Source organism: Oculina patagonica, chromosome 13, assembly GCF_052425735.1.
Source record: "Oculina patagonica isolate OP01 chromosome 13, crgOcupat, whole genome shotgun sequence".
Lineage (NCBI taxonomy): Eukaryota > Metazoa > Cnidaria > Anthozoa > Scleractinia > Oculinidae > Oculina > Oculina patagonica.
Window position 1 is genome coordinate 14,399,964 of NC_135770.1, and position 24,719 is coordinate 14,424,682.

Consider the following 24,719-nt stretch of genomic DNA (forward strand, 5'->3'; position numbering starts at 1 on the left):
TTTTAATTGGTGGGGAAAATTTTTTGGTCCTCGAGATATTGTTTAAGTGCAATGCTGCCTGTCATGACGGCTGTGAACTTTAGGTAGTTCATAAAACTGCTGCTTGGGTCGGATGTGAAGTTTTCTTTCACAACTTTTTTGGCAGCCCAGCCGATTTCGGCGGCGAGACCTGTAATGGTGGCAGCATCCATGAGTGTTTTCACGAGCTTGTTGTCGGACATGACAGTTCAGTATAAAATAAGAAAAAAAATCTTTAATTGAAAATTTTTTAATCCATCGACCGGATTCCTCTTTTTGGTTGTGGGATTTTCGATAGAAGCAGAGATATCGCACTTGGCAGCGCCGAAGCCTTTCTGACTGTGTTTTCAACTCTTCCACTCTCTGGTGTAACTTGAGAGTCATCACCTTTTACGCTTTTTCCATTGAAAAGTGCTTTGATGTCTTCGCGTTTGGCATAAGTTGTAACAATTGTAACGCCAATACCAAGCAAAGAGATCCATTGATTTGTGCTGAGACCGCTGGATTCTGGCGGAGCCTCGGTCAGAGCTGGTGCCACGGGCGGAGTTACATTTCGCTTAGCAGATGCAGATTTCTTTTCCTTTTCTTTTGCAATTATTGCAGCAGCCTCGACAGCAGCTTTTTTCTGTGCTTCACGAGCCTGTTTTGTTTTTTCAGCTGCAAGCTTGCCAGCAGCTACTCACTTTGGATTTTTGGCAGGCTTTGTTGCAGGAGTTGTTGAAGTAACTTGTGAGCCCGAAGGGCTCAAGCCATTTTGGCTGTTCTGTACTTCTTGAGCAACCGGAGTTTGCGATTCACTTTGTTCGAGCTCGGCCATTATATAATGAGAAAAAAATTAATATTTAAATGAAAAATGCTTAGAAAACTTTTTTGGTCAGCATTTAATGAGCATTGTTCAGTAATTACTTAGCATTTTCTTAGCATTGCTCAGAAAAATCTTCAGTAGTTGGTGTTTCTTTGGTTTGCAACTTTGTCGCTTCGTTTAAATCAATGTGCTTTGTTGTGATGAGCGCAGCATTGGTAAGGGCAAGAAAGCGGCCGCATTTCAAAGCCAGACCGCCTGCCAAAGTGGACAGCTCTTTGCTGATGATGTAGTCGTTTTTGAGTTCCTTCTGATAATCATTGACGTCCTTGATATTTACTGCCATACCAACGACTTTGGTTACAAGAAAAATAAAGCTAAAGTGAAATGGCAACTTGGATAAGTGAAAGTAAATGAAGAAGCGTTCTCAAGTTGAATACTCGGAAAAAAGATTTTCCGAATTCCCCCAACGGGAGTCGAACCCATGACCTTCCAGAATACCGGTTGGACGCTCTAACCACTGAGCTATGGGAGACTCGTGGTGAGCGAGGTCATATACTAGGTTCTTCTGTGTGACACATGTCCTGTCATATCTGCAAGGCTCAATATGTCGAAATGATAAATGTGGATGAATGTAAAGTGAAATGGCAACTTGGATAAGTGAAAGTAAATGAAGAAGCGTTCTCAAGTTGAATACTCGGAAAAAAGATTTTCCGAGTTCCCCCAACAGGAGTCGAACCCATGACCTTCCAGAATACCGGTTGGACGCTCTAACCACTGAGCTATGGGAGACTTGTGGTGAGCGAGGTCATATACTAGGTTCTTATGTGTGACACATGTCCTGCCATATCTGCAAGGCTCAATATGTCGAAATGATAAATGTGGATAAATGTAAAGTGAAATGGCAACTTGGATAGAGTGTAAAGTGAAATGGCAAGTTGCCATTTCACTTTACATTTATCCACATTTATCATTTGGACATATTGAGCCTTGCAGATATGGCAGGACATGTGTCACACATAAGAACCTAGTATATGACCTCGCTCACCACGAGTCTCCCATAGCTCAGTGGTTAGAGCGTCCAACTGGTATTCTGGAAGGTCATGGGTTCGACTCCCGTTGGGGGAACTCGGAAAATCTTTTTTCCGAGTATTCAACTTGAGAACGCTTCTTCATTTAAAAATAAAGCTGTCAATCAAGCTGTCGGTTGTTTTAGCCCCAACGTATGCCTCATATCTCTTGAAGTACTTTTCAACTTCTTTATCTGTCAAGCGCTTCACCTGCTCGTATGTCAGCTGCACACCGATTGCTTCTTTGGCTTTTCCTGTTGAAACAAGGATTGCAAGCTGTTCACGCATTGCAGGAATGTCGGGTCCTTGCTGAATAACATGCCCTATGGGCATGGGGGCAAAGCCCCCACTGGTTTCAGCTGCACTGCCCGGTTCAGCTTCAAGCATTTCCATTACGGAAGCCAATTCCGAATTATTTGCAAGCTCTTTTAGCTCACTTTCACTTCCAGAAGTTTCAAAAGGGTTGGCCATTTATTACTATAAAAAATATGTTCAATAAAAAAAATTGTGCCATAAGGGTGGCGATGAGAAATAACAAGATACGAAAACTTATTTTTTTTCAGCCTTGAAATGAGTTCTTTGTTATCCTCATTGGCAAGTTCGCCAGCGTAATCCTCAAATATTGCCTTCGTTGTCTTGGCAGAGGGGGTGTAAAAGAAAACGATTGCCGCTACATTTTCGCGGAATGAGGCGGTTATGCTTGTCATTTTTTGAGTCAACACCCATATGCTTAAACCTGCATGGCGAGCAGAGAAAGCAAGATTCACCAACTCCCCTGTTCTTCCCTTTACATCTTTCGAAGCAGCACAGTCGTCGAGGATGATAAGCGTGTTCGTACCCTCAAAAAGAAATCTTGAAAGCCTTAACCCAGATTCAACCTCGTGCTGCTCGCAAATAAAAACATAAAAGCGGGGATCTTCCACCGCAAAGCGAAAATAAGTCTTGTTGTGCGCGAACGTCGGGCAGATTAGCACGATGTAGTTAAACTTGCCGCGGAAAGGGCCACAAAGCTTATTAACCAAGTACCTTGTTTTTCCTGAGTTCGTTGGTCCCACAATGAGAGCGTTGAAGGGTATGTTGGCAGGATCCATGCTTCGCTTTGCGAAAGCTATATCAATACTCAACACTTTGTAATTCTTTATTTACAATTGAAAATTGAGCATCAGCGATAGCGAAAATGTAGCATTTGACATTCCCTGATCCTGAGGCGGTTCTCTGTATCTCTAAATATTGTGTTCACCAAGCGGAGCCCGCTGCCGTGCATGTTGTTGTCACTCATGGAGCGAAGGTCAATGAAAAGCCCGAACTTTTTTTTCTGCATAAAACTTTGTGGCGTTATTAAACATTTTTTGGTCTGCGTTTTTGCCAAAGAACCTGAGAACTTCCTCCCACATGTCTCTTCCTTCAACGCCCTGACTGTACACCTTATTTGGAATGCCGTTCACGCTGATTTTTACATTTGTTATGTCAGGGTTAAAGAAAGATTCTGTATCTCTTGCACCTGCGGCGTGGGGTTCAGAAAAAAGAAGTAGAAGTCCCTTCAAGGAGCGCTTTGGGACGTTTATGCTTTTTTTTATGATTGTATCAGAAGCTTTTTTTACTGTGATCGTTTTGTAATTATGCACATACTCGTAAAAGAAAGTTTCGCCGTTAATGTAAGTGCTTTCTACTTCTCTTGCAAGTTCTTTGTGATAAATAGCCTCGTATTCGAGTTGGATGTCAGTTAGCTCATAGCCAAGTTTTGATGGATCTGTTCCTCTTACAACCACATTTGGACTGTTCAGTTTTATCTCGAAGACAAGCTCGTCTGCGAGTGCACGCGGATAAAACACACCATGGTCTATCAAAATCTCGTGATCCAGCGGGATACGATACTTGCTTCCATACACTTCTGCCAGCTTCTTTTCCACGTCAACTCCTGATTTTTTTTTGTCACCAGCGTTTGAACGGATTTTGCATAGATCCTCGGACTGGATACCTTCAAGAAACATGTTGCTGCGCTTTTCTACCGGCAGAAAAAGGTCCTCGAAAAGTTTGTAGACGTCGTAAGCGTTCGTATCCTGCAGCGTTTCTCCAGCAAACTTGACCACCATCCTTGAGACAAGCGCCTGGGTGACGTTGTTTACGAGAAAGTTGTTGGGCTCGCCGCTCACCGTCAAGTTGAACACAAGATCCAGGGAGCCTGGCACGAGAACGACGCCTTCTTCAAGCTTAGGCACAGCAACTCTCAGAATTTCTTCTGGAGACGCTTTATTCGGGTTAAATGTAACGCGATGTCGCACTCTGTCTGCCTTGAGCGCGTTTGGTGTTTTCTCTTCGAACGTTGGTCGGTGTCTTTCGCTCACGACAGCCATTGTATATTTAAATTAAAAAATGTATTTATTTAATATAACATGGAGGCAGAAGGTGGCTTTGGTGACAGAGATCCTCTTTTGGAAAATACAGACAACCGTAACGACCGTAATGACAACGATGACGGCGATAAAACATTCCAATTCCAACCTGGAGATGCATCAACGCCCAGACCAAGCGAACAAATACCAATGAGAATTACCACGATGAATAGGCCGCCTGAGCGCGGCTCACACACTGCAGAAACCTCTTTTATCGAGGGCCGTGGTAATTTGACAAGGAAATTTCAGTTACAAGAGGCGCAGAAAACGATCAAATACTATTTCCCAGAATATGATGAAAGCCTTGATTTGACTATAAGCAATCGTGGCAAAATCGTTGCGAAAGGGTCCAAAGGTGGAGACATTGATGTTTTTAAAGCAGACAAAAAATCACTTCTTTCTGCTTTCATAAATAGATTTAAAACAAAACTTGGCTTGCAAAGAGACGACTTCTTAGACAAACAAAAAAAAAGAAAAGGGAAAATGGAGAAAATATATTTCCGATCAACAAAAAATTTCAAAAGATACCACTAAAGACAGTTCAGAAAGAGCTTTGGCGGAGCGAAACATAAAAAAGGCAAAAGAAGAAATAGGGAAAATTGATAATCGAATAAATGTTGTTGAAAAACAGATACGTGGACAAGAAACAAGAATTCCAGAAGCACCCACTTTACAAGAATTCCAACAACATGAAGCAGAAAGGCTCGAAAGGGAAGAGGAAATACGACAAGAGAGACATGAACAAGAAGATATTGCAAACGACGAAAACAGGCCAAAAGCGGAAAGACAACAAGCTCGTGAAAGAGTTGATGACTTGAATCAAGAAATTAATGAAATAGAAAATGAAAGAGAAGAAGAGATCGAAAGATTGTCTTTAACAGACAAATTAAGAGAAAAGGTAAAAGAGATTTTCAAAAAATATGGCTTCACAGTCACAGCTGTTTTGCTTGCAGTCGGGACCACTATTGGTGTTATTGTTCACTATTTTTCAAACGGTTTAAAAGATGTAGCAAATGGTGTTGGTAACGGTCTTCAGACACTTGGCAAAAAAATTGCAGGTATTCTGCCGGGCCTCCTTGGCGCGATTGTCAGTTTTGTGTTTCGAACGGCCGGCCAGGTGATTAGCTTTCTCAGCAAGAATGCTTGGCTTTTGATTGCCGGTGTTGCTATCTTTCTTATCGAGCGAGTTACAAAACGAAGCGGCTGACTGCAAACGCAACAATAACAGCACCAGCAATTAGGTAGGCCTTGTTTTTTTCGTGTGCTCTATCTTCAGTGTCTGGCTTCTGCGATTTATCTGTTTTTGACACAGTACCCACTGAAGACGTTTGTGGTGCCGGCTCTTTTTTTGCAGCTTTGTGAATCGGGTTTGACGGATGACTTGTTGGTCTATTAACTTTTGATGGCCCACCGCTCATACTTGTTGCGTCCACTTTTTTTGTTGATTTATTAACATCATCATTCACTCCTAATTTCATTCCCGCTCCCGCCTGCTACAGCTGGTTGTTGTAGCCAACAACGCTTTCTGTGTTTATCACCATCCTGGCGGGCATAAGCCAGGCACCTGGGCAGACGGCAAGGTTAAGCCGAACCTTAGCCTCATCAATGCCAAGTTGGTATCTTTGAACTGACTTTGCCAGATCTGGTTGCCTTATAGCGTCTTCAACCAACACGAGGAACTCACTTTGCGCTTCCTTTGCACGGCCGCCTGTGCCAAGTATGCTACTTCGAACGTTGACCTGCGAACCAAGAATACAGTAGACAAAAGCCTCTATCGACTGGTTTACTCTCGACAAACCTGCCTGAGTCAGCCCTTCCGTGCCGTTAGGACAAAACCAGTCTGCCTGTGCATATGCAGCGTCATCTGGCTCGATGTATTGAATCAAGTTACCTTTGCTTGCAGCTCCCCCTTCGTCCGAAAATTTATCGTAATCGGGGTATTTTGCTCCAGAATTTTTTGGTCCAATGTTAGTAAACCAGATATAAACATCACCAAGCCCATGATTGGCACCTCTTGTGAAACGAAAATCGCTTGACGGGTTGACACCGAACTCAGCGCATATTCTTTTGTACGAAGCCACGTCGTACTTGTTGTCAAACTCGCTAAACGTTGGGTCGCTAGGCAAGGCGCTTACACTCTGAATTCCACCCATCTGAAACAATATTCGCCTTATTGTAAAATAAACGTGAAAAAGGTAAAAATTACGCACAACCGGCGGCAAGCTGAGAGCTGAGTGACCTTCATCGAAAATCTCTCGACTGATCCCACTGCCTGTTGTCGCGCACCAGACAGCAAAGTTTAGTTGCTGAGGCCAGTAGCTCATATTAGGGCTAGCAAGCCACCTTTTTGACTCTTTTCCTGATGTATGCTTCAGTTTTGTTTTTTGAAAAATCTCTCTTAATTTCGTTGTGAAATATTGATCTGGTGTGACGTAGATGTTAATTTTGCTGCTAAATATTTTTTTCAAACTCGGTGCGGCTTCGTGAAATCTAACCGCGGGAATTGGCAAAGATGAGCCTTTTGCGACACTTGGTGTCAGCTGTTGTGGAAAACCGCCTGAAATTTGATTCACCCCCAGTGCTTTTTTCATATCATGGCTCCAATATTTGCTGTCCGAAAACCTTGCTGTGTGGTTGTACGCGAACTCAACCTGTGCAACAAATTTTGTTCGGTCAGCGTTTGGGTATTTTGCAAGAAAAGGTTTCCACGCCTTGTCTTTTGCCGCTTCAGAAATTTTAGTTGCTTCTGGAGTTTTCATCCACTTCATAAAATCTCTTGTTTTCGAATCAAGGTAAATTGATTGAGAAATGTCATCAGCTCTCGGAATAGGCGGAGCCATTTTATATTAAAGATTTATTTTTCAAAAGATATTATAAATATTACTACTTGGAATCAATAATGTGGGGCATTTGGGAACTATAACTTATATAAGAAGATTAAATTCTCCCACAACTTATTTCATTCATTGCAATTTAGTTGACAGAGAACAAAATCTTTTTAATGGTAAACCATCTTCCATTTTAGCTTGTTATGACATACGAGGAAAAGCTTACGAAAACATAAATTACAAAAGTGAACAGCCCAATGTCTTGCGTGACGTTATGGCTGATGCACAAGTGACATCTCTGACTCTTTCAATTAGAGATGAGAATGGAAATCCATTCGATTTTAACGGCTCAAATCTTACATACGAGCTGGAATTGAATTAAATTAAACACAAAAATAACTTTTATGTATACGACCATGTCATCTGCTAATGTGCTCCCGAGTGCCCCTGCTTATGGTGTTAGCAAAGAAGACAGCGTAAAACAAACACTGTATCCCGCTTTGCCAAATCAACCAGAAAACTTTAGGTTAACAAAAATCAATCAAATTTGTTCAGAATTTGACAAAAAAGTTGCAAAATACCGAGCTGTTTTGAAAAAGTATAAAAAGGTGAAGTCTTTTTTCCATTACTCCGCAATTTCAATGGGTGGTTTGTCCAGTGTTCTCTCTGCTTCCAGCCTTGGCACCGCGGTAACAGTCGTTGGTTTGCCGGTAAGCGTTCCTCTCGCTGCATGTGCTGCAATTACAGGCGTTTTGTCAGCCGCTTTCACCGGAGCAAGCAAAAAACTTGAACCAAAAATTATGAAAAATAATGAAATTACTTCGCTTGCTGTTGCCAAACGTGAAACTGTTAATAGACTTGTTTCTGCCGCTCTCATTGACAATAAAGTTGATGACAAGGAGTTCCAAATTATTTTGGATGAATATTCTCGTTACCTGGCTCTCAAAGAGACTGTTCGCAAGCACCTTACAAAAAATTTAAGCCAAAAAAAGTCATCCCCACAGCTGGACATTGAGAAACTGAGACAGGAGATAAAAAAACAAGAACTGCAAAAATTAAAAAGACGACTTGCAGCCGAGTCGAAATCAGATTTGAGAAAATAAACACTGGATTTCATCTGAGTGTGCAAAAAAATAAAACAATCGCATGACACAGAGCATGACAGTCACGCGTGACGTTGCCTGACGTGACATAAAAAGGGACAAAACCCTAGTCGGGGGTGCTCGTTGGCTGTTCTTGCCTAGCCCCGGCTAGGACTTTTTCCCTGCCGCTGACAAGGCGGCTGTCCCTTGCATTTTTAAGCGATGACGTCAGGAAATCGCTTATTGCCATCGCCCGACCGAACGGATCTTTTTGTCTTTTTGTCTGTTTCAGTCGAACAGAAATTAAGTTTAACTTGATAACAAGAAATCGCCGCATAGAACACAAAAGCAAAATACTCCCATGCAGTTAGAATGGAACACTACAATGTATAAACGAAAGAGACTAATTACATATGATGGGATCTACTAGAATTAGTAGACAGAAATTTCTAACTCTTATAATAATAAGGGCCGCCGTGGGCAAGAGACCGGTTTACCTTTCTTGCAGCTTAAAAGCTAGCTCCCGCGTATCGTATGTCGTTTATCGGAAGTCACACACTACAATATAACGCAATCCACTGTTGTTCAATTGAGCAAATCTAATTCTGTATTTATTTGAATTCCACCATATCCTAACTATGCTATTTAGACAATCACCAACATTGCTTCTTAGTACACTGCAATTTAGCCTGCGTAGCGGGCGCCGTAGTTTCGAGCGCGCGTATGGGAAACGCGAAAGGCGCGAGAGGGCCATTCGGCCTTCTCGCGATCACGCACTCTTTAAAAACGCGCTTTTATTAAACTACACAGACGCCTGCAACGCAGGCTAACTGCAATAGGATAACAGTCTTTATCCCGCCCTCAATTATGTTAGACCCTTTGTGAAACGTCATCGCTTCTGCATGCACTGCATGCCGTTTATTACCTCTGCCGAGGTTTGAGTTCCCGAGGGATCTCTGAGCACCCCCTGTTACCAGTTGGGCCGGAGCGGGTTCACCCGGAGGTACAATCCACTGGCGGACATCCCCACGACTCCGTAATTCACCATCCGCACAACCCCTAAAACAAGGTTCAGATGGCGGCCAACCATCACCCCTCTCAGGATTCACCGGAATTTGTGAACTAACAATAAGTTACGGCCGCGTTTACTTATATATAGTTCACTTTGTCACGTTTTTCACTTGTGGTATCCTTTAACCTATTTTGAGCAAGTACGCATGCGCTTTTGGGCATCCGGATGATGTCATCATTAATTAGACACTTGGTAAAGATTGGTAAATAGGCTAAAATGTTAGTGCTTTTCCACGTGATTTGCTATATTTTAACCGAACTTTCTACACCCGTTTGGCAGAATTAGGTCAGACAGATAACACAGCAAGTCATGGAAGCAATGCTTGAAGCAGGAAAAAAATAAACAGGCCCGATTGAGTCCGATGTTTCGGGAAAGTTCTTTAGATCGATCGATAAACTTCTGTGACCAAATCCTGTTATTTCTCGATTTCTTCTCTTCGCTTAACTTCGCCAGCTTCTGTGGGGACACAAAAACTTACAGCGCGTTAACTGAGCGTATTAGTTCCGTAATATCTGTTCTTTTTCGATTTTTATCGGCCCAAACACTAAATCGTGAGTCGACCGCCATGTTTTCGCTCTGCTCGTCCAAGGGCCTGAGAACTAGAAATATGGTTTCCAGACTCTCTCTGAAAATGTCACGCAACTCACGTACCGTATTTATTCGATTAAGCGCCCAACCTCGAATAAGCGCCCACCCTGAAGGTAGGAAAAGTTAATAAGCGCCCAGCCTCGAATAAGCGCCCACCCCTCACCTTCAAGAAACTGAAGTGCACTAGAGGAGTATTAATTATTGAAAGTGACTAAGTACTACTAAGAAGACTTCCCTCATGACCGAGCTTTCTTACTATTTTTCAAAAACTTTCAATGAACAGTCAAAATTTTGCTTTGTTTTGTTACAAAAATAGACTTCTTTTTGTTGAAAATCGCGAAAATTTAATAAGCGCTCAGCCTCGAATAAGCGCCCACCTCGAATAAGCGCCCACTCTCAAGGTCCATAAATTTCATAAGCGCCCAGGGCGCTTAATCGAATAAATACGGTAAGTCGCTCGCGATTTTTGCTCGCGATTTGTGCGTGCCGCTCGCGATTTTTGCACACACATATACGGTGAGGGTTTTGGTCACTAATCGAGACAAGGAGCGAGGCGAGCCCGGGCAAGCCGAGCGAGTTGTCTCGATTTGTGCCAAAACCCTCACCTTATATGTGTGTCATACCAACAAAAGGAATACTACATTTTTCTTATTTTTCACTTGAATAATAACACCTTTAAATACTTAAATGACTTGACCATTTGGTGGGTCTGTTCAAGCATTATAAAGGGTTCTTTTAAGACCTAAAAACCAGTTTTCCCTCCCCTTTTGTATACTCCAACTCGTGTAACCCTTTTATATACCTGGAGCCTGAAAAAGGTATCCCTGTTGGGCGGAGCCTCCCCGTATAGTCCACTATATGAAGTACCCCCCTAGGGGACATTTGGGTATATTATAGCAATAATGTTGGGGGAAGGTTCAATCCCTGGGCCCCTCTCCTAGGCCACATAGTTCACCACATATTTGCCTAAGTAACCCCCCCCCTCTCCCCCGATTTGCTTTCGGCAACTTAAGTCGGGCTCCTAACATAATGGCTTGGGCTCCTAAATTTCGATGTTAGGAGCCCAAAGGGCTCCTTAAAAATTTCCTCTGGCAGCAGCCTTGTTTTCATTCATGTTGCCGTCGTGGTTTGCTATTAAAGCTCCCAAGATTTTCCTGTCACATTTTCTTTGTTGATCAAGAGTCGATCTTGTTGGCGTTTGGCCAAAGGTGTTTCACTAGTTGGCGATCGTAGCGCCGAAGTTCTTTTGTAGCTTGGCGGAGTCGTACACTCAGAAGAATTCTTTGGCTGTTCCAAAGATTTATTGCAATGGCCGGTAATCATTTCACACGAGTGAGAAAGTCGGACAAGTTGTCGAGCATAAGAAAGGCATAAGAATTCAGAATAATTTTCTCTACGCCGCAAGCGTTGTCCTAGCTTTTCAATTTCCGCAGCTAAAACCACACTTTCTTGGTATAAAGCCACAAGCAATTCTTTGTTTTTCAGCAAGTTGAATACGGAAACCACTTGCACTCGTTTGCCGTGAGGCGAGATCAGTAATTTCTTGAAGAAACGGCAAATCCAAGTGCGTGCAAACTTTATGAGAGCCGATGCATTCGAGCGTTAAATACATAATTTTTGACAAGTCTAATTACCTTTCTGACAGATTTGTTACAGGATACATTTATTTATTACAAGTGGGCGGATGGGTGGAATCAAACAGGCTCCCCCTCAGACCCCACTCTTCCACTCGCTTCGCTCGCGTACGCCGCTCAGGAGCCTGTTCGCAGGCTATCAAATCCTAGCTCAAACCCTGAAAATGGTAAAAATGTTCTTTTGCTGTTTCATCTAAAGAGCTTTTTTTTCTTGTGACAAGCAGCCACACACTCGATTTTAGCTCCAATGCTCTGGTTTTTATATAGATCCATTGTTGGTAAAGCTGATGTCAAACCCGATTTAATTTTCAAATGCTCATTCATGTATGACGCTAGCTCTACAGAAAGACACAAAAGGCATCAATCGATTTATGGCTCTAAATGTCCATTTTTTGACAGTTGCTTACTTTCTACATGTAATTGTCAGCCAACTGGTTAAAGTGCTACTATGATCAAATTTTCACCCCTTGCTTTTCTTGGCGTTTCATAAAGTATTTAAGGAAAGATTCAAAATGTCGTTTTCCGTTTTCAAATATCTTTTTTAGTTCCGGAAATATTTAAGCTTAAAAAATCGTAAAATATGCAAATTAGGGGACTGATGATGTCATCTACTCAACCCAATTTTATGTCAGGTACAAAATGGAGTTATCTCGGTCATTTTTCTGCAGAGACCAATGAAACTTGGCAGACTAATAGTTCTTCAGGTGACACACGTACAGTTATAATCAAATTATGTTACCATGGCAGCTCACTCTTTTCCAGTCCCCACCAATTTATTTTGAATATTTAAGAATTTTTCAGTTCGGATAAATGAAACCCCGGCAAGACGTCTGCCTTATCCACTCATATGCTTGCCAGATCACACATGTAAAGCATTACTGACAAATAACAACAAAGAATGCCAGAATTGGGCAGAAAAGCCTTTATCATCAGGTGATATGGCACCTAGTGTGTTGCCATGGTAACCAAACTGTTGGGTTCACATGGTGAAACACAACAAGCAGAGTGTTGCTTGCTGCAAAAAATCAGAGAGTTCCTATACAAATTGGCTGAGATATTACTTTCTTCACATTTAATCAAAATTTGGTTGAGTCTATGAAGTCATCGTTTGCTAATTTGCATATTTTAAAAACTTGAATATCTCTGATATCCGCTGGTCAGTGGAGTTGCAAAATTGTTTACAGCTGATGGATCAACCAACCAACCATGTGAGTGAAGCTGGGCTAGCTAATTACTTTCTGAATTACAAATTCAGTTGTAAAAAAAGAGCACCATTCATTATATTTTGAAAATGCTTTAAATAAGCAGCAGATATTTTTTTCTCCATAGGCAATATTTTTTTTTGTCCACGAGATATGAGATCTCTGTTAAATTACATCATATTATTACATGGTTAAGTTTCACAAGGACTGGGAACTACTGAATTCCCAAAGTTCATTGGCTACAAACAATATTGAAAAAAAATTACCATCTTTATTATTTACTACAATATTGACTGCATTCTGTAAAATCTAGACAAGCATCTAGACCGATCTTGTTGTAACATTTTGTCCATAAAAATTTTAAACAAAAAACGTAAAAAAAATCGCTTGTTCCATTATTTTATATTACTAAATGGCAGAACCATGTAGCCCTGAATGAGGGGGTAGATAAAGAGAATAAGCAAACGTTGGCAAATTTGAGTCCAGCAAAGGGAGCTACGAGCAAAGATGGAGTTGAAATTGAGAAGTTTTTGTAAGTGCAGAAATCCAAAAACACTCACTAGAAGACTAAGACCCACGGAGGAAATTTGGTGAGTCACTGAAAGAGTCTAGAGCAATTGAAGACCTACCTGCCAAAAAGCTTGACTTTCTTTTCTCCAATTTTTTTTATAGACAAGATGGCACCGACTATGAACCAGGTACATTGTCACTTGCATGAAAAAGAAACTCTGATCAACATTCTTAAAGATTACAAGTTCTCCAAGTCCAGAGAGGTTCTCGTTGCTGAACGAAAGAACCTGGTTGCCAAGGAAAATAAAACTGTCCAAATGCTACAAGAGAGCTACACTTGTAACTGAAGCTGAAAAAGATGCACTGTTTGAAAGAGGCCAGTTCGGCATTCAGGATCATCAATCATTACAAAGGGCTTTGTGGTGGTTTCTTTCCCTCTGTTTTGGCTAGAGGGGTCGAGACAAGAGCCGTAAGCTGTGTTGGGCTGATGTCAGCTTGGACAATGATCCAGAAACCAATTCTAAATACCTTGTTTGGAAGTCAGAAGGAGGCAGCAACACACATAACAGACAAACTTTGATAAACAACTGAGCGGCCATAAAAATTTGAAAAGCCTTGACAACTACCATTCAGCAGCTTTGAAGTGACAGCAAGTAATGTCTGCTGTCCTGAATCATTGGCCAAGTACATCTGCTCAGCTCGAAAAAAAACAAGTCAGTGCTTCCACTACAATGTTCATGGCAAAGTGTCTTAGCAGTCCAACAAATCCAGCCCCAGGCAATTTTTGCCGGAGTACATATTGACAAGTTTGAAGGCTGCACATTCAACATAAAAGTTTTCTGTGGTAATCAGACAATCACAAGGCTCAATGAGAACTGATCGCTCAGCAGTCAAGGCACAGACAGGCAGCAGTAAAAGATTTTGCACTTTTCGTCACTTTTTAGAAATTTTTCATTGAGCCTGTATAAAAAGAATGGTTATTTTCTCTTTATTTATTGACAAACTTACAAAGCTGGACTTTGAACAGTTATTTTTGTCCCATTTGGACTGGAGACTAGTGACAGAGGTAAGCCAACTTTATGTTTGAACCCACGCAGTGGAACAAATATTTTTTTGTCCTTCTGATTTCTTGTTTGCATGGCCATATAGTAAACATAATTAACTGAGCTAGTTCGCTCTGTATGGCTTTGGGAGAACCTGACCTAGATTGTTGGTACAGACCTCACTGTGTACAGTCTGTACTAGCAACCTTGGTCAAGATTCTCCTATACAGACTTTCTGCTTGGTTTATAAGAACTAATTACATTGTATCCTTACCTTGAGTTATCAGTCATAATGTTGCTGGCAAGGACTCTCTGCCAATTCTGCATGATTTAATCAGTACAATCACTTTTATTAGCCTTCCCAGTTTAACTTTTTAATTTTTTACCAAGAATACTAAAGACTAAAGGTTGTGACTAAGGGCCTGTTTACATGATTCCGGAATGACTTTCATTCCGGAACGAAACTCGTTCCGGAATGAAGTTCGTTCTGCATTCACATGACAGAGTCGACCGGTTCAACCAAAGGCATTTTCACGTGCGTGGTTTTCGCGCGAGATCAAAACAAGGTGGCGCATGTTTCACGCGAGATCAAAACAAGATGGCGCATGTTTCGCGCAAACATGTTTTTGTGCTCATTAATGGCCCTACCTGCAAATTTAACGAGCAATTTGACCATAGAGCTGCTTCTTTGGGATAAACAGTAAATGCTTTTACGTTTTTTCGCTCTGAAGTTAAACTGTGGAGTCCGTATGCGGTTTCATGAGTTGCGATTTCATCTCGGAACGAAATTCGTTCTGTGTTTACATGATACCAGAATGAAATGTCATTCCAGAACGAAACTTTCATTCCGGAATGAAAACCGGAATGAACTCATTCCGGAATGACTTGACTTTCGTCTTGGTATCATGTAAACAGATACAGAGAAATGTATGGGGATTGAATGAACTCGTTCCGGAATGAAAGTCATTCCGGAATCATGTAAACAGGCCCTAATACACAATTAGATTATGAGCTCGAGTTTTCTTGAAAGGTGATATTGACAAGGCTGGCTCATCAACAGGCCCAGCTGGCTTTTCTGGCCTTGGCCTTGTTTTCATGCAAAACTTCAGCTTCATTTGAATCTTCTTTCTGCCGGTGAAATTAGATAGCAGCCAGCCCTAGCTTAATGACATCCCTGCTGAAGCATACAGCGTTCATTCCATTCAGGATTCATTTAATCAACATTCCATTCATTTAATACAGCATTCTTCATGTGGCTTATCCTCAATCAAATTGTTTGATTTATAAATTATTTGCTGCTTTTTAAAGAACTTTTATATGCAGTCTGTTTCTTTGCAGTCAAGTGTTGTGTCAGGTGTATTTTGATTAAGTATGGCAGAAAAACCATCTCCATTTTTAGCATCAGTTGCCATTAATATTTTTGGATAGTGTTGATCTCTATGGTCAGGCAAATTGCACCTTTGTATTATCACCCAAATACATGCACCGAAGACAATAGCACAACTTTAAGGAGAAAAACAATACCTATAGTAGGGAAGGAACTGGAAAGCACAATGAATCCAGGTTTTAAATATGGTACTGTAACCAGGTGGTTGATTCATGATTAAAAATAATAATGTTACTCTGGTTTAAAATTGTTGAAAAATATTCCTAAAATTTTTTTGTAAAAGTCCCAATGTTTCGGCTAAAACTTCAGCCATCATCAGGGAAAAGTGACAACTGAAGGAATTTGTAAAAAGCACATTTTTATACTATGCAAATCAGAGCCAACTCTGTTCTGTCCTAGAGCTAGCTAAATTTCAATATTTGTGCGGTAGATGCATGCCATCATCATGGTTCAGCGGATTCCTGCCAGCATTTTTTGAGAAGGCCGTTTCCGTTTACTAACATCAATTACAAAGCACTCTGAGTAGCCATTCGCCCTGAGGTGCAGCGGTCACATGTTTCATTTCGTTTGAGTGTTGATCAACAGAAGATGGAAAAGTTTTTGCACAATCAGTCAGAAACTTGACCACAGCCCTTTTCTGAGCAGCTGGAAGGTGGGAGTCAAACGAGAGATATCTTTTAGTGTGTGTCGGTTTGCGATAGACCATTACGGATCAGCGCCCATTGAAACGTGTCGCCCGGGAAAAGTGGGGTACCCATGACGTTTTGCGGGCACCAAACCTTGGAAACGAGACTGCAATATATATTAATATTAATTGTTTAACATGCATGGGTAAAAAGTAAAGATTCTAAAGTATTAACATAATTTTTGACAAGAATGCACTTAAAATTACTTCCTTTTTCACTTGTCATCATTTAATTGCCTATATTAACACAACAATAAGCTTGTGAAGAAGAACTTACAGTTGCTTCGTGATTGGCTGCAGGCTGAGAGCCAAATATGAAAGATGTCATGCGTCGACCAAGCTCTGTAAAAACACTACTTGGTGCATTCAGGTTGTGACACTTAATGGCTTTCTGTAACAAAGTAATGACAGTAACCAGAAACTAATTATTTATTTTGAATTAGCTTTAAAATATTAAAACATAATAGCTAAAATACCCTAACTTGCCCGTAAGAGCTAGAACAGTATATTTTCAAGCAATCAAATTTTCGTTACCTCAAGGAAAAGTAATAATAAAAATGAATAAATTATGACAAAAATCCTGTATGATTAAGGTAAGGCATACGTCAAATTACTTCTTCAGTTATTGTAGGAATGGTTTTATGGCTCTGTGCTTGTACAAGCTATAACATTATGGCCCATTGTTTAAGAGACCTAAGAGACAACTGGAAACAAGCAGATAACTCTTGCAGCAGAAATATGCCTTTGAAAATTGTGCAGCCATTCATGAAAACATCTTACCTGTGAGCCACTCAGTAGCAAAAGTTCATTGGTGGTGGTCATTAAGATGCATCCAAAGGGCTAAAAAAGTAAGTTTGTACCTTTGTGAGAGGACTACTAACAAAACAACTGAACTTCATGAGAGTCATCTTTAGTGGACTAATGGAAACAATTGGTTATTTCATGACTGCACACTAAACTTATATTTGCTATTTAAGGTATCAGCCACCCTTCAGGACCACCCGCACGCGGATTGCTCCAGCGCTTTTGTTTTTAATACAAACTCCTACAAACCACACATTTTCATTAAGCTTAATAGTTCCAGATTATGAATTATTCCTTTAAAAATGACGAAAACTTAAAAGAAACGCAAAATTGAGACGTTTTTGCGAAAGAATATGTCTCTGTAAATCAAGCTCCAGGCCCACCAAAAATAAGCGTAAGAAAACGATAAACAGCACGTTTGCCTCTTAACATCTTTCTCTAAAAAACCGTGTCTCAGATTTTGGACAAGTGCGTTTGTTCTTTTGTAATATGCAGATAAAGTTAGGGGAGACGAATCATCGGCACTTCCTGTGGAAAAATAAAAATTATTCAAAAACGAGAAAAGAAAACAGAAATTGCAGACACCGTTTTGGAGATAAACTATCTGGCAATAAGATGGCCAAATTTCAGCCAGGGCTGCCGACTTGGAGTTAAAAACGTACGTTCAACTTGTCGAAATTTTCTTTCCGAGAAAAAAGCAAAATATATTTTTTGCAGAGTATTACCCATAATGGAATGTCAAGGTTGATGCTTACCAGGAAGGGTCATCTTTCTCTAACAATAGATGCTTGACAGGTTACATTCAGCAGGAAAAACATTTACGCGGAACGAGGCGAGATGTTTTTATCTTCTGACCGGAAAAAATCGTGGTTTATACAGTTTATAGAAAATTAAAAATTCTCGCTCCACGTATGTAGCCGCATTTTCGTTATACAGTAGAACCCCGGTAACTTGAACTCGGATAACTCGAACAACCCCGCTAAGTCGAACAAACTACCATTTCCCTTGGATTTGAACTCACTTTTCAGTCATTTTTACTCGGTTAACTCGAACTCGGATAACTCGAAAACCCCGCTAACTCTAACTAAATTTTGTTTCTCTTGATCAAAATTTGGGTCAAATTTACCCGATAACTCGAATCCCGGTTCTTGCAACTGACCACGGTTGCCCATTAATTAGAGCAACAAAACATATCACGTATTTGACAGCCTTTTCCCACTCTTATCCTAAGAATTTATGATCGTGTTAGAGTTTCTGACGAGATAAGTTTAATTTGCACTGTGCTGTATACTAAAGTGCTGAAAAACCAGTAAACTATCAATTATCAACTTGGCAAATTAAATATTCAATCTACCCCGATAACTCGAAACCCCGCTAACTCGAACGGTTTTTCGTTTCCTTTCAGAGTTCAAGTTACCGGGGTTCTACTGTATAATTTTATTGACATGCTTTGAGTTTGGTTGTGTGCCGATTCATCGAAAGAGAAACAAAGCCGGTAACAAACAGTGATTGCAGCTGAAAGTGAAGGTGAAGCCTCGAAATATCGGTCGGTCAACACACACACACAAAAAACAGGTTAGCCGTAATGAGACTAGTAGTTCTTTCTGGGTAAGAATAAAGTTGATTTTAGACCTACATATATTCAGACAACAAATATCGTCGATTGTAAACCCTAAATGTTTCACAACACAGGCAGTATCCGCCGTCACTGTAGTTTTATTTCAATCAGTTCTTTAACATGCATTCCTATCGGCTATCATTTGTTGGTACGGAAACCGACTGCCCGTATTCGGCGCTTGTTCTTGCAAATATGTTCTTGCGTGAACAATGGAGCTGGGGTTTCGTAACGCGTTGACAGAACATCTCAACGGGCAATTAAGATAATTAACTTTTGCAAAACCTTCATGGTGTAATAACTTCGCGGAGAAATAAGAATTTTGTGAACTTTTTTGTAAAAGAACTTCCTTGATGAGCTTTATCTTAAAATCATAAAATCTCAAAATTAGAATAACTGCACTTTTGAACGGTGGCTGATACCTTAAAAGTGCCTACCTCAACTGCCCCTAAACAAGTGCCACAACATCTACATGTAATAATTGCTGTTCTTGAATAGGCACTGTACCCAAACATCAAAAGGGCACTTATGCAAGTATTACTAAGCTTAAAGTGGCACTTATTCCAAGAAGCATGCAGTTACTTGGTTTTGATCATGTGCCCCTACTCCTGAGGGTGTGCTGCAGCTTTAAAAGACCCTGTGATTCCAGATGCTGCTCACCTCTACAAAGAACAGCCTTCCTGTGCCTAAACAATGACTGTTTTAACTACTCTTTAGGTTAGGGAGGTTAATCTGGAAATCTAGGCGTATGATGATGAATTAAAAGATGATGAGAACGTACAGTGTAATACAGGGATGTACTAATGAAACGTTTGAAAGTACCTGGCTGCTAAGCAAGCCAAAAATGCAAATGCCCAGTCTGTTTTACAAAAATAATAAACTTAACAGGTTTACCAAATTGAATATTTTGTGTTTGTTTAAAATTATTTTACAAATGCTTGTTGGATATGGGATTGTTGGCTATACACCATCTTATAATTATGCTTGTAGAATAAAACAATGTTAAATAACCAATGCAGATTGTTTTACAAATTACAAGTTTCATAGGCGTGCTGTGCAAGTTGCGATAGCATAAGAATATTAACTGCTCAAGTTCACTGAACTAAAGATCGCAAGTGAATAGTAGTTCTAGCAGAGAAAGCGAATTAACCAGGCGAACGCTAAGTGGTGTCTTACTTCAAACCAAACTGTGGACTGTGCCAGTCATCTAATTGAAACTGTCAAGAAGAGTCAGAAAAGGACAAACGAGCAGACAGCAGAGAGTATTTTGTTTCAACCAAAAGTTAAGAAATGGTCTGTATTAACTCCATACTCAATTGCTCAAGCTCTTCAAATTTATTTTAATCTTAAGGGGGTTGTTTTATCAGTTTTACTGTTAGATATGGTGGTGCTGGCTCTGCCCCCTTGAATAACTCCCCTAAAATACGGGTATGTGCCACCTAACAGGATCTTCATTTTGGAATTCCTAAATAATCTAGAGCGTGGTAACCATTTTAGAGACGATTCCTTGAACAGAGTTCAAGTGACCAGGGTTCTACTTTTAAACGCACAAAAGTTTCAACTTATCAACAGCCAAAAGGGGATGTTAAAAATTGACTTACTTCTAGAACAGGTCCGGGTATCATTTTAAATACAAATATTCTTTCTAAAACAGGGTGCTAATTCGGAGAGCCGGCCAGCACATACCCTCCCAAAACATACCGGAGTTCCCCTCCCCCGGGAAATGCCACAACAATCCACAAAGAAGAATTTGATGTTCAGCTAAGCGAGCACAGACTCCAAAAGCACTTGAAAACATTCACTGGCTTAGAACATGTCAAAAGAAATCCCAAGGAGTAAAGGATTTAGAGAAAGCCCGGAGGTCACGATTCCTAGAGTGCAAAAGGCAGGCAGAGTCATTGAGACTATTTTCTTGAGGATGAAACATGCGTAGCAATAATTATCTACATCTTTACATCTTATGTTTATTAACTTTTGCATAAACAAGTCTTTTTAATGCATTTTTGAGGAAAGAAAAAAAACGGGGTTTCGGGACAGCGATGGGAAAAGTGCTGGATGTGGGATTCACATAAAAAAAGAAGCAGGAATGCAGGATCTGGACACCTTTTTCCAGACCCTGCCCAAACCCACATTTGGCTGGAACTTTATTTTCAAGTGGTCTGTTTAATGATGGTCCTACCTGAAAAGCTGTTAATGAATGACATTGTGATCCTATCAAATCTGTGTCCAAATCAATTGAACTGCTCCCATGAGTAAGACTAGGCCAGTATCGTACCACGCCCTCTGGAGATACTGCCATTACTGATACACCAGACATGTTGCTGCCATCATCATTGCAGGGGCTCACAACACAAACAAGATCAGCCATATGGTATAACTCAGAAGCTGGCAACATCAGCTCCTTGCATAATAATCCCTGAGGAGACAATGTACCACATAAAAATGCTATGAAATGTTTTTAAAAAATTAACATCCCATGACCAAGTTGTACATGTGATGTATTGAGGGGAAAGAGAAACAGAAATTCCAAAAAAGACATGAACAAGTAATTATTAATAAGTAATTAAGTATATACATAAATAATTATTCAAAAAAGAAAGCAGCAAAAAGGAAAATAATAAAAAAAGAACAACTGTACCAATTAGTGATGGAACTGAACTTTGTACATATACACCTAATTGCAATAACGTTGTCATGGAAAAAAAGAAAAAAGAAAAAAGGAAAATAGGAAATGTTCATAACTGGTAACATTTACAGAAACTCACGAGATTCTACCTGCACACTTTGAGTCCACATTTTTAAGCTGTAACAAGATACCCGGTAAATTGTTTTATTCGTATTTTGAGTCATTTTGAGGCCATTTGTACAAATAAATTTTATACATGCACCTAATTAATCATTCCTATTTGACTTTTTCCGTTTTCCTTTTTTCTATATGATAACCTTATTGCAATTAGGTGTAGGTTTAAAAGAAGTAGGGAAGCAGGACCCCGTTGATCTCAGCAGGACCCCGTTGATAACAGTACGCATGTACTGAAGGGCTATCCTGGATAAACATTTGATTATTATTATTATTATTAAGTAAAGAGAAAGTTAAACAAGCTGTCCATATGGACAGTGTAGTGTTTGTAAAAAAATTAATGTGTTGCACAGGAAAAAACTTAGTATACTGCATTTATTGGATTAAGCGCCCAATTTTGAAAAAGTGACCACCTCTAATAAGAGCCCATCCTACGGTAGAAAAATATAATAAGCACCCACCCTGCCCCACTCTCCCAAAACAAAACTGAGGTGTACAGAAGAGTATCGACCTTAGTGAAATTGGGTTGAATGTTGTTGACTAAGTACTACTAACGACTTTTCTGAAGACCTTAGTATTTTACAAAAGCTTTCAATGAACAGTAAAATTTAGCTATACTACAATACATCTTCAAGTTTTGTTATTATGTAACATTTCACTGCAAAATAAACCTACTACTTGTTAAAATGGTGAAAATGTAATAAGCACCCAGCCTTGATATACAACTACTACTATAGTCATTGCTTTTGCAATTTGGTGGCTCCTAAAAGATTCGTTGTTGATGTAAGCGTAAGCTTATTATTGAGCTTACATTTCTTGCTGCTAAAAGCATTAGATCTTCTTCATTAACAGGTCCTTTAAGCGGTTTATGGTCTCTTTTCTTGAACAGGAAAGAGTCACATAGCACAGAATTTCCATTCCCCCACAAAGCTGTTTGCAGCTTCAATGACGGCCTGTAACTTCAAGAGCTATTGATCCTCCACGAGCGAGAAAATACCACGCTATCCTCAAGTATTTACATGGTAGATGGCCCACTTTTTTCACCATTTAGCATTATTTTTGATCACAACTTTGTCAAACTGATTATCAAACTCTCTTTGGGCCATGAGTTTATTTCCAACAGATGGCTCTCAAATCTCCTTGTAGTTCTATGATATGTAAATGTTCAGCAGTCACAAACTTGAAACCTCTTCAGTTTGTTTTGCTTGTACGGGGCAGACAAGCCAAACAAAAATTTTTATCATTCTTGCCCTAGTCCCAACGTGGCTCGGTATCAACCAATTGTAGCAAAATACCATAAAATTCCGGTTATAAGCCCCTCCCCCCCCCCCACTTATAAGCCCCCCGTTATAGGCCCATCAACCTGGAAACAACATTACGGATCGGCGCCCATTGAAACGTGTCGCCCGGGAAAAGTGGGGTACCCATGACGTTTTGCGGGCAGCAAGCCTTGGAAATGAGACTGCAAAGATTGCCGACAGTTTCGGTTTCGTTAGATCCTGAAGTGACAAATTCCCAAAAGGGAGTTGAATGCAATGCCCCTGAGTCCTTTAGAGGACAATGCTGATGGAAGTGAATGAATTAAGCATTGTTTGGAAGTGTCGGCAAGCTCTTTTTATCGAAGAGTTTATGCAAAACCTCATGAGTAATATTTAACGACCAGAATTCAAAGCGCCGTACACATCAAGCAAATTTTGGAAATCCAGTCATCTGTCTGATTTCAGAAACTTTCTAAGTCAATCTTGTTGTTTAAAGCTCAGATTTCTGTGAAGAAAGTAGTTTTTTATGTCAACAAGGGAAAACGGTTCTAAACCGAACCAAATTTGCTACGCGATACGCGGGTCTAATTTTAACACGAAATTTGCATAAAGTTGTTTATATTTTAGCGGCCGATTACGCATGAATATCGTGAACGCACATTCCAAGTCTTGTTTGAGGTTTGCTTGCCAAAAGCCACGAAAATGTCTTTGTTGTAGCGAAAATTTCGACGAGAATTATTGTTATGTTTAAAGCGAAACACTTTGGAAAGAAGGCAACCGAATATTTCGTGGCTCTCGCCGCTTCCAATTGTGTTGTAAACAAGTTACCGCTATAATTTGCCGCATGTGTTATTTACTTTCATTTTATCGGGAAACCTTATTTAAACCGCTAGGAAATCATGTTCACAAGAAAGATAACAACTGTTTAGAGAAAGGGCAATGGACAGAGCGAAAATTTTCACCGAGCAAAGGTATAAAGAACAAATTTCTAATTGCTAAATTGTCTACTAGTGGCGACTGACAATTACATTTGTCTCCCGGGACTAAACACAAATTACAGTCTATTATTTCCGCCGTCTTAGCAAAAACAATGGTTGAGAAATCGACCTACACAGGGGATTACTTGATTGACAGTACATTACGCATGCTGTATGTTTAATTTTAAGCTTATTTGCATTTTCCTGTGCGACGCTTTTCAATGGGCGCATTTCCGTAATGAAAAAAATACATCCAATTCAGGCTTTTAATTCAGGCTGAGGCTCATTTCGAAACTTTTTTTTTCACTCCGCTTATAAGCCCTCCCGGATATAAGCCCCAACGCCTATAAGACCACCGAAAAACCCTTACCAAGTTGTATAAGCCCAGGGCTTATAACCGGAATTCTACGGTATATCCTGTTGCTATGCAATAAAATGCCTTATTTGCATTCAGACCACAAGACATGTATTAAAGAAAGTGACAAATGATTATCGCAGTGAATTTACTATTTAAGCAATTGCAACACAGAAGCACCTGTGACCGCCACAATACTGGTGTGATGCTCTACCAACTGAGTTATTGAAGCCACACATTGGGAGCGAGGTCAATTGTGAGTTCGTATTTCTCGTGAGAGGAGTGAAACGATGTAATGTATATGAAATGATTCATATATGAACTGCAGATGTATATAAAAGTGATAAATGATCATCGCAGAAGCCTGAAAAAAAATTTCAGGATTCAACGGGATTCGAATCCGTGACCTCCGCGATACTGGTGTAGTGCTCTACCAACTGAGCTATTGAAGCCACACATTGAGAGTGAGGTCAATTGTGAGTTCATATTTTCCCGTGTGAGGACCCGTGTAAAAAACCAACCGGGATCTTGGCGGGATCTTGGCGGGGATCCCGGTAGCAATCCCGGCGGGAATCTTGCCGGGATTATGGCCGCC

General features: G+C 40.3%; 1 protein-coding gene and 1 non-coding gene across 4 annotated transcripts in view; one reads left to right on the top strand and one right to left on the bottom strand.

Annotated features, from left to right (window-relative positions):
• LOC144637238 (nuclear pore complex protein Nup133-like) overlaps window positions 1–24,719 on the bottom strand; it is a 241,123-nt gene that overhangs the window by 182,965 nt on the left and 33,439 nt on the right. For all 3 annotated transcript variants that reach the window (XM_078496367.1, XM_078496368.1, XM_078496369.1), the window contains exons 4-7: window positions 20,913–21,149; window positions 17,095–17,154; window positions 16,592–16,705; window positions 14,517–14,563 (exon numbers count right to left, since the gene is read on the bottom strand). In XM_078496367.1, coding sequence (XP_078352493.1) covers window positions 14,517–14,563; window positions 16,592–16,705; window positions 17,095–17,154; window positions 20,913–21,149 — 458 coding nt within the window. The remainder of the gene's footprint in view (window positions 1–14,516; window positions 14,564–16,591; window positions 16,706–17,094; window positions 17,155–20,912; window positions 21,150–24,719) is intronic.
• On the top strand, window positions 1,875–1,948 carry Trnat-ggu (transfer RNA threonine (anticodon GGU)). Its single transcript has one exon. It is a non-coding gene; the product is annotated as a tRNA-Thr (tRNA).